At 26.7% G+C, this 10285-nt stretch overlaps 1 protein-coding gene across 1 annotated transcript; it reads left to right on the top strand.

Moving 5' to 3' along the window:
- Positions 1-299: 299 nt before the first annotated feature.
- Positions 300-7867, top strand: LOC122503632 (transmembrane protein 11-B, mitochondrial). Its single transcript, XM_043614254.1, has 3 exons — positions 300-449; positions 1297-1508; positions 6229-7867. Exons 1-3 carry the CDS (start codon positions 406-408, stop codon positions 6513-6515), a joined length of 543 nt encoding a protein of 180 aa, XP_043470189.1. The 5' UTR covers positions 300-405; the 3' UTR covers positions 6516-7867.
- The last annotated feature ends 2418 nt before the right edge of the window (positions 7868-10285 follow it).

Consider the following 10285-nt stretch of genomic DNA (forward strand, 5'->3'; position numbering starts at 1 on the left):
AAAGTAAAACAACGTTTGCGAAGCGGTTTTGCTTTGGCCTTCAGTAAACACAAATAACATGCGTAGAACAATTATGGAACAATAAAATTTAAATTTTGTAAACTTTCGCTCTATACATTATTTTATATCTAAATATGTTCATTTTCTACAATGTTGTAATACTACCGCACATGCAGTTGACTATTATTATGGAAATAAATATTAATATAAATGTTTTCACAGATCTCTTTCTTAGAGATTCAAAACTTAACGCACAAATTTGAGAGCTACTCAAGTCAAGAACACAACCAACTAGTCTCGTCAGCTGACATCCGTTCTGTTGCCAGTTCGACATTTAACTGTTCAACTGTTTTTTCCGGTTCCCAAGTTCACCGTTTCAGTCAGTTTCAGTATTTGTAAAAATCTATGGAGAATATGGTAGTTCCAGTGGTTGATGAAGCAGGTGACAGGTTTGTAATGCTTAAAATAATTAGTTTTCTTTAGAAATCAGTATGTTTTATTTCTTTTCTTTCGTCTTTGAATATTTTTGCAGTCGTATGAAAAACTAACCTCAAATGAACATAAACTTGACAATGCTTCCCCAGCATCCAGGTGTTGACTCCTCTTGCTCTTTTTTTACACTTAGTTGTCACTATTAGAAGATTGATTTTCTTAAATTATTATAAATTCCCCACCTTTATTATTCAAATTTTACATGATTATCAATTATTTACTAACAGAATCTTTTCGTTCAAATGAGTCTGGGTTATATCTAGTCAACTACAATGCACAAGTGATTTCATGCAAAATTTATTTATATATATGCTCCTTAAACAATGGAAATATTTAAATAATTATCTTCTTTTATCACCTTAAATATAGCATTAGAATGATCACTGTCAAAATTAGAAACACCTTAGAAAACAAACAAATTTAAGATGCAATAGTTTTAATCGATGTCTTACATAACACATTTTAAAGTGAAATAAATCGTGACAGAAATCCTTGTTCTAATCCGTGATCATTTGGTGCAATCAAGTGCTTTATATCCATAACGGAAGTCCTCTTACACAAATGTTTCAAGAAAAAATAGATCGTCACAAAAAAGTAGTGCATTCCTAAACGGAAATAAATTTGGCAACCAAACTCAGTTTTGAGAGAAATCTGAAAGTCATTTTGTAAGCAATGTTCTTTTTAATTTTAATTTCACGATTTATTCTAATCCCAATCCAATATACTGGTTCTTATGAATTATGGAAAATAATTATAATGATAATTGAAAAATTAATTAAGACTAATGTAAAATTTACTTTTTAGGGATGGAAACGTTGCCATTATTAGAGAGATTTACGACAGTGAAAATGCAAATGAAACTTTTGAATACGAACTGGAAAGGGCATTGGAGTCTGAATGTAGTTTAATTGTAATAGAACCATCTAAACTAGGAGATGAAACTTCAAGGTGGATAACAGTTGGAAATTGTCTTCACAAAACGGCTGCACTGTCAGGTGCAGCTGCAATAATTACAGGTATTATTTTCTTATATTAAACAGGGTTTCTACAACTCATGGAATTGTCATGGGATTTCATTTTGATTCATGGAATCATGAAAATCTCGTGGAATTTTTTTAGTTTTTGTTGTAAACCCGTGTGATTGAAATTCGCGCTCCTTTATTAATCAGGATGGTCACAAGTTTCAGTTTATCAATTTCCCTGACAATTTACTGACATTAAAATTACTTTCCCTAACAAAATTCTTTTCACAGTAGGAAAATGTTAATGTTTACGGAAAATGAGTAAAATTTATGAATTTTAATAATTTCTAAAAATTACAATTATAACCCTGCCTGAATTTAATTATTTTCTACAATTTTCACCTAAACTTCATCTCTGAATCAATTAATTTAAATAATTTTCAAAAAGTTCTTCTAGAATCCAATTATTTAAATACCTAAACTCAATTTTTTATATAATTGTGACTCTCCATAGTTTTTTCTTAAGTTCAGGGTTGACACAGGTCAAAGAATTCAGGAAAAAATCAGGGAAAGTAAAATTGGTCAGGGAAATCAGGGAAAAGTCAGGGATTTTTAGTAAAATGAATGAGAATATTCTTTAGGGTCAGGGAAAAAGTGAAAATTTTATCTGGAAATCAGGGAAAAATAAAATTAAATATTTGTGGCAACCCTGAAGTTATTAAGGTATAATATTTTCAGAAAATTATAATAAAGAAATTCTTACAATCAATTATTTAAAAATATTTTAAAATAATTTTTGAACGATAATAGTTTTTAAATTTTGAAAAATTTCTAAACAATTAAAATTTTAGTAAAATCTTTTCAAAATAAGTGAATTTTTGAAGAATTTTAATAAGTCCAAAAAGTAAATTTTTAATCTTAAAAAATTATTACAAAACAATTCTAAGAAATTGGTTTTTAAAAAATTTTATTAATGTAATTCTTCGAAAATAATTGTATTTCTGAAAAGAATTTTTGTATAATTAAAAAAAACTAATGAATTTTTTGATGAATTTTAATTAAAAACTTTGAAAATTACAGGGTGTCTAGCGTCCGGGAAAACCGGGAATTTGCCGGGAATTTAGTTCGACCGGGAAAAACCCGGGAAATTGCCGGGAATTGAAAAAAATATCCGGGAATTTTTGGAAATTTTCTCTAATTCATTAAAATCTATAAAAAAAATTTCAATTTAAGGTATAGTTCTCCGGCTGCTATACTCTTTTAAAAATTGATTTTCGATAGATTTTCTTCAAATTTTGAGGAAATATTCCTTCGGATGCCTTTTAAATGTGATAAAAATTTCAAAACCTTTTGCCATGTCAAAAAACGAGATATTGTGGTTGACATTTTTTATTTTTAACATAAACGCATGAAAAAGTGAAAGTTTGAACTTGAATAAGTCAAAATTTAGCATCGCAAAGGGTTAGTATTTAAAGGGCACCCAAAGAAACATTTCCTCAAAATTTGAAGAAAATAAATTTTTACAAGAGTAGAAGCCAGAGAACTACCTTCAGTCTTATATTTTTCAAAAATAAAAAAAAGATATATTATAGGTACATAGGCAATTTCACGTTAAATTTCAGTCCACATTTTCAATTAGGATGAAAATATATTATTGTAAATCTATTTTTTCATTTTCTATAGGTAACCAAATTTTTGGATTTTTAAAAGTAGACTTATTTTCAATTATCTATAACTCTAAAACTATTTAATTTAGAAAACTTATCTAATACATACTTACAAATAATAAGGATAGTTTGCAAAAAATATGTTGGTCCCCTATAGAATAGAAAAATAAAGGATACGTATACCTTTTTTCTAAAAGGAATAAATAAAATATACTTGTGACGTAGAATTTACCGTATATTATTATTATTTATATAATTGTTGCATAAATTTTTAACATTATAAAGTCTTCAATTGAAAGTTTAATTATAAATCCTAATGTTTTTAACTTATTGCAGTTGAATCTCAGTGACTTTTAAGGCTATGTCCAAGTTGTGAAATGTAAACAAACCAAAAGGTTACTACACCAGCACTAAAAACGCAATCTTGCGACAGCCAATTCTCCCAAAACAAAATAACATTTTTACACTTTCTTTACGAAAATGGAAAATTAAGTGTAATTAAGTGTCAAAAAAAATCATTTTTGGCTATGAGCAATAAAAAGCAATTAGTAAAATAACTAATTAAAATGACCTGTAAAACAGCATTTTTGACGCGTCGCGAAAAATAAACTGTTTGAGTATATCAACCGCACGGATGATGAAGAAGTTCCATGTCAGCGATTGGACCTTCAACATGTGGAAGGGTAAATTTTTCCCTTTCCTCCTTGAAATTACAAGAGAAAGGGTAAAAACTTCTTCATCGTCCGTGCAGTTGATATAGTCAAACAGTTTAATTTTTCGCGACGTGAACTCTGTTGCTAGCTGCACGTGCGCAGACCGTACCAAGGTCGCAATGACATCACCATGCAAAAAGGCACATTTTCTTTTTGACTGAAACTCAGTAGTTTTCTCATTTTTTCAGTTATTCAAAGTTTAGTAACCAAATTCAATACTTTAGTTCACCATTTCTATAAAGAAAATGTGAATTTATATTTATTTACGCATATGGGAACGGCGAAAAAATGCTTCACTATTTGCTCTATAATGAAACATTTTTTCGCTGTTCCCATTTGCGTAAATCAATATAAATTCACATTTTCTTTATGGAAATGGCGAACTAAAGTATCGAATTTGGTAACTACACCTTGCATAGCTGAAGAAATGAGAAAACCACTGAGTATCATTCAAAACCAAAACTAAGAATACATTGACAGCACCATGCGAAAATGCACATTTTCTTTTCGACTGAAACTTAGTTATTTTTTCATTTTTTTCAGCTATGCAAGGTGTAGTTACCAAATTCGATACTTTAGTTCGCCATTTCCATAAAGAAAATGTGAATTTATATTGATTTACGCAAATGGGAACCGCGAAAAAATGCTTCACTATTCGGTCTATAATGAAGCATTTTTTCGCGGTTCCCATTTGCGTAAATAAATATAAATTCACATTTTCTTTATGGAAATGGTGAACTAAAGTATCGAATTTGGTTACTAAACTTTGAATAACTGAAAAAATGAGAAAACTACTGAGTTTCAGTCAAAAAGAAAATGTGCCTTTTTTCATAGTGATGTCATTGCGACCTTGGTACGGTCTGCGCACGCGCAGCGAACAGCAGAGTTCACGTCGCGAAAAATTAAACTGTTTGACTATATCAACCGCACGGACAATGAAGAAGTTTTTACCCTTTCTCTTGTAATTTCAAGGAGGAAAGGGAAAAATTTACCCTTCCACATGTCGAAGGTCCAATCGCTGACATGGAACTTCTTCATCATCCGTGCGGTTGATATACTCAAACAGTTTATTTTTCGCGACGCGTCAAAAATGCTGTTTTACAGGTCATTTTAATTAGTTATTTTACTAATTGCTTTTTATTGCTCATAGTCAAAATGATTTTTTTGGAAACTTTGATACTCTAATTTTCCATTTTCGTAAAGAAAGTGTAAAAATGTTATTTTTTGTGGGAGAATTGGCTGTCGCAAAATTGCGATTTTAGTGCTGGTATAGTGACCTTTTGGTTTGTTTACATTTCACAACTTGGACATAGCCTTAATGTAAATATCTAAAAGAAGACATAAATGCCATTGGATATTGCAAAATAATTCCGAAATAATCATTTATCCACAAATATAAAAAAAAAATAATTGCAATTTCTATTATTTGAACTTTTGATTATCTGAACCAGATCCTGCCTGAATTAGTTCGGATAATTCAGTTTCCACTGTATTTAAAAAATTATGAAATTTTAATAGTATAGTCATTAATATCTTAAAAATAAATCCGGGAATAATTTAGTTTTAGGTCCGGGAAATCCGGGATTTTGCCGGGAATTTGAAAATCATAATTCGCTAGACACCCTGAAATTATTGTTTTCTCCAAAATATTAAAAATAATTCTAAAATGTTATTATTTTTGGAAATATGTTATTAAAAATACATTAAAAGTATTGAATTTTAAAAAATTAGAAGCTTATTTTCATTTTTAAATTTTCCTTCAAAGATTTTTTATTAAAATTTTTGATAATTCAATTATTTTAAAAATTTGCAATTAAAATTCTTCAAAAGTTAATTTTCAAAAATTGTAACAAAATACTTGAAATAAATAAATTATTTTTAATTAAATTTTACAAAATTTTAACTATTTAAAAGCAATTTTTGAGTGATTGGTTTACAGTTATTTTTTGCATTCTAAAAATCAAAATAAGTTGCATTTTTTTACTAAAAATTGTGGTATTATGTTGCAATGTCTGGAAGAAAAGTCGAAAAAGTATCAATTTTCTTAATTTCCCTGACAAAAAATTTTTTTTAATGTGTCATGGAAATTTTATCATTTATCACCTGGAAATTATGGAAAAGTCATGGAATTTTATAAGGAGAAATTTGTAGGAACCCTGTTTAAAAAAATATATTTTTGACAATGAAAATGACAATGACATTGAGTTTGAATCTAAATTTAAATTCTTAAAGTAAAATTTTATATAATTTAATAAGTGTAAGATATAAATTTTTATTGAGATTCTAATAATTTCTAAGTTAAATAAAAGTTGTGTTGAATATAAATTTTGTTTAATTATTTAAGAAAGAAAATAATGATTTTTGAGTGTATTTTAAAGAATTGATTTCTTTTAGGCCTAGTATGGGGAAATAAACTTTACCTCTGTGGACCTCTTGGTTTTACTTCTATTATAACATGTGGACTGTATACAGTTTCTTGGCAGTTTGATCCATGTTGTCAATATCAGGTAGAAACTGACACGAGTAAACTGCCACACGTTGAAGTACTTGCCAAGTTAGGACCTTCGTCACCTACATTTCTCGTTAGAAAAGATGACAGAAGAAGAAGAATCCTTCACAATACAATTACATTAATGGCATTTAGTGTTACTGCGTGGCGAGTTTATCAAGCGTTCAAATGAAACAAATTCCCTGCAAGTTGTGGGCTTTTTATACAGAGACAAACGGTAGGGCGTAACTAAATTTTGCGTATGATCGTAGAAAGACATAGAATAGCATTTGTTTGAATTAGGAAAAATACAATTCCTGTTGAACAATCGGTAGGCTTGAAATCCATCGACATTAACTTCAAGTTGATGAATTATTTTTATTTACTTTCCCATCCAATCTAAACTCAAAGATAGAAACGTGCTTCTCATTTTTTATTTTTATAAAAATTCAAATTAATTTACCAAAATATTTTATTTTTGAATTACATAATAAATGAAACAGAATTCTTCTTAAATAAAAGAAAATATAAAAAATTTGTCAGTTAACATTTATAATATAAGGTATTATATGTATTAAGACAAAGTTCTTTCATTCCAAACTGTCAACATTTTTCAAGGTAGTTCTTAAAAAACAATGAAATGACATGTTTCAGAGAAATTATATATTGTATTCTTCCTAGTTCTCGTAAAAGCAAGTCCTACTGTTAAAATATGAAATGTAAAAGTTTGACAATTATAGAGTCATGTTTTTAGAAACAATTTAAAGATTCATTTTTTCTCAACAAGTTGAGATTTGACACAAAATCGAATAAAAATTTTAGGTTTTTACGGTGACTCGAAGTCTTATACATAATACTTGACATGAGAGAACAATCAGTATCGACAAGGATAAACGGTTTTCTTTATAATATTTAAATGGGGTTGAAAGTATAAAAAAACCTTTGTCGGTTCTGCGATGCTGCTAAAGCAACGGCTGTAACTAGTTAACAATTGTTAAAAATTGTATATGTAGCTTACTTTTTTTATATACCAATTTATTTCTGTAATGGACCCAAAATATATTTTAAACGATAATTATCCAAGGTAAACATTTTTTGTATAGATCAACAAATTTTTCTGCAATTGAAGCCTCTTATAATAGTGTTGAAAAGATTTTCTACGATCAGAGCCTTCGTGTAAATAATGTTACAGTTATTTGAGCTTTCTATTTTGCATTTCTTCTGCATTTACTGATTTCTTAATTTTATTTCAGTCACAGGCAAAAGGAACATTTTATTATGCGTTCTATTGTAAATAATGTGAAATAGGTGTAAATTCAAATGGAAAAATTAACGGATTGGAAATGAGTGCATTCTTGCATATTTAATTATCTGCGATGTTTCTGTTATAAAAAATAAAAAAGATGCACTAACCTTTACTGACGTGAGTTTCAATCGCTTATGATCGCACATAAGCTGTAAATAGTGTAAACATGTTCCATTACCTGTACCAATAAAAATGTCAGATTACAGAAATAAAGTATAATTTTAAATAGTCCAAAAGAATCAAACAAATTTCTACTCCCAACACAAACTAACGAAACGTTAAGTAACGGATTAGAATTTGACAATAAATTTTAGAATCATAAAATAAAATAATAATTTTATTTTTTATTATTTTTTATTTTTTTTTATTACTTCTACCCGTTATTATTTTTTAACCATTTTTTAAAAACTCGAATACTTGTTTTAAAAATTTAGAGCATTTATATAATTACAGGGCTCGAACTCGGTCCGTAAATTCCGTAAAAGTCCGTAACTTTCCTTGAAGTCTGTAAAAATCCGTTTTATTGAAAAAAGGTCCATAAAATCCGTAATTTCATTCAAAAAGGATGAAAAGCTCCTAAATTGTACGATATAATTTAGATAATTTTAGAGAAATTATAAATGATTGCAGAAATTCAATTATTTTCAAAAGTAATAAAATTCTTCGCAGAAATTCAATTATGTTCAAAATTTTTAAAAATTCTCATCAAAATTTCAATTATCTTTCGAAATAATTAAATTTTATTCATTTTCGAAATTCAATTATTTTCAAAAATTTTCTAAAATTCTACACAAACTTTTAATTATTTTCAAAAAATAATAAAAATTTCACAGAAATTTCATTATTTACAAATTTTTGTTATAAATTTCTTCGCAATCATTGAATTATTTTCATAAATAATAATTCAGTTATTTAGTTATTATCGTAAATAATAAAATCCTTTTTAGGAATTCAATTATTTTCATAAAAATAATAAAACCCATCAGAATTTCAATTATTTTTAATACAATTTTAATCGAATTTCTCGAAAAATGTAATTATTCTTAAAAATTTTATTAAATTTCGTCGAAAGAATTCAATTATTTAAAAATTTGTTGATAAAATTCTTTGGGGGAATTGAATTTTAAGAAACATTCAATATTTGCATTTTATTTGTATTTAAATAATTGAATTCTAGTAGAATTTTCTAATAAGAATTGATTTAAAAATGAATTTCAGTTAAAATTTTAGATAATAATTGAATATTAAAAGCAATGTAGCGACTTTTCGGAAAATTGACAATTCGTAAAAATGGCCATTCGCAAAAATTACAATTCGCAAAAGTGACATTTCGCAAAATTGGCTTTTCGCAAAATTGGCTTTTCGCAAAAATGACTATTCGCAAAAGTGCAGTTCGGTAAAATGACATTTCGGAAAAATGACATTTGGGGAATAATCATGCATCCCGTTTAATTAATTTTTGTTGAAAAAATACTACAATTTTGATACTGTCACGCGGCGTTAGGGAACTTCCCCCTAATTGAATTTTTTTAATGTTATATTTTAAGTTTTTATTTTATAATATATATTTAATTGAAGAATTTACGAATAATTGAAATTTCGTAAAATTAAATATTGTAAACAAATGGTTCGAGCTCTGCAATTATAACCATACCTGAATTCAATTATTTTCTCTAATTTCCAACTAAACGTCATCCCTAAATCAATTATTTTAAATAATTTTCCGAAAGTTCTTCGAAAATTAAATTATTGAAATACGAAAATTCAATTTTTATAATAATTGTAACTGTCCATGTTTGTTTCTTAAGTTTTTTAAGGTACCTATAATATTTTCAAAAAATATAAATAATCCAATTTTTAAAGAAATTGATAAAAAAAATGATAACAAAATTCTAAGAATTCAGTAGTTTTTAAAAATATTGTAATGTAATTTTTCGAAAACTATTGAATTTCTTAAAAGAGTTTCTGTAGATAATATTTAAAATAAACTAATTAATTTTTTGATGAATTTTAATTAAATATTTTGAACATGATTTTTTCTCCAAAATGTTAAAAATAATTCCATAAAATGTTATTATTTTGTGTATGTATTTGAATTCGGAAATATGTAAATAACAGTAATGAAAAGACTAAAAATTAGAAACTAATTTTCATTCAATTTCATTTTTATATTTACGTTTAAAGATTTTTCATTAAAATTTTTGATAATCCAATTATTTTGAAAATTTACAATTAAAATTCTTCAAAAGTTGATTTTTAGAAATTCTAACAAAATACTTTAAAAAAAATAGTTATTGTCAATTAAATCTTACAAAATTTCAATTATTCAAAATCTTTTTAATTGTATATTTTGAAAATTTAAATAGAATAATGATTTAAAAATAATTTTTAAAAGATTTGTTTATAGTTATTTTTCGCACTATAAAAATCGAAATGAGTTACATTTAATACTAAAAAATATGATATTTTGTTGCAATATTTAATATTTGGAAGAAAAGTCGAAAAAGTTGCAATTTTTAAAAATAAGTGGAAAAAATCCCAATTTTCTCAATTTCCCTGACAAAAAAAATTTTTTACTGACATTTCCCTGACTTTACTGACAAAAATTTCGTTTTACTAACATTACTGACATATGTCAGTAAAGTTAGTAAAACCAC

The sequence above is a fragment of the Leptopilina heterotoma genome, unplaced genomic scaffold (assembly GCF_015476425.1).
Source record: "Leptopilina heterotoma isolate Lh14 unplaced genomic scaffold, ASM1547642v1 Lhet_267, whole genome shotgun sequence".
Taxonomy (NCBI): Eukaryota; Metazoa; Arthropoda; class Insecta; order Hymenoptera; family Figitidae; genus Leptopilina; species Leptopilina heterotoma.